The sequence below is a fragment of the Buceros rhinoceros genome, unplaced genomic scaffold, assembly GCF_000710305.1.
Source record: "Buceros rhinoceros silvestris isolate BGI_N320 unplaced genomic scaffold, ASM71030v1 scaffold21034, whole genome shotgun sequence".
Classification (NCBI taxonomy): Eukaryota; Metazoa; Chordata; class Aves; order Bucerotiformes; family Bucerotidae; genus Buceros; species Buceros rhinoceros.
The window spans coordinates 1307-1641 of NW_010406745.1; the positions used below are offsets into that span (position 1 = coordinate 1307).

General features: G+C 66.0%; 1 protein-coding gene across 1 annotated transcript in view; it reads left to right on the plus strand.

Moving 5' to 3' along the window:
* LOC104491781 (neurophysin 1-like) overlaps positions 1–335 on the plus strand; it is a gene marked incomplete at its 5' end in the record, with an annotated part of 2063 nt that overhangs the window by 564 nt on the left and 1164 nt on the right. The window contains one exon of the mRNA XM_010134249.1: positions 24–55. Coding sequence (XP_010132551.1) covers positions 24–55 — 32 coding nt within the window. The remainder of the gene's footprint in view (positions 1–23; positions 56–335) is intronic.

Consider the following 335-nt stretch of genomic DNA (forward strand, 5'->3'; position numbering starts at 1 on the left):
CCCTGCGGCGGCAGCGGGGGGAGCTGCGCAGCCCCCGGCATCTGCTGCACCAGCGGTGAGGGCAGCGCCAGGGCCCACCGGGACCCTCCCTCTAGGGGTCCCACGCGCACGGGAGAGGGAATTCAGGTGTCAAAGCAGGAGAGGGGACGTTGCCCAAGGGAGCTGGTTTGTCCCCAGGAGCCAGCACCACCCTGCTCAGACCAGACTCGATCGTGACCCCAGGGAAGGCAATACCAGACCAGGGAGCTTTGTGCATCCAGAGAAGGACAACAAAGCTGGAGCAGGGTCTAGAGAGCAAGGGAGGGCGGAGAAGGTTCTGGCTGAGGGACCTGGGG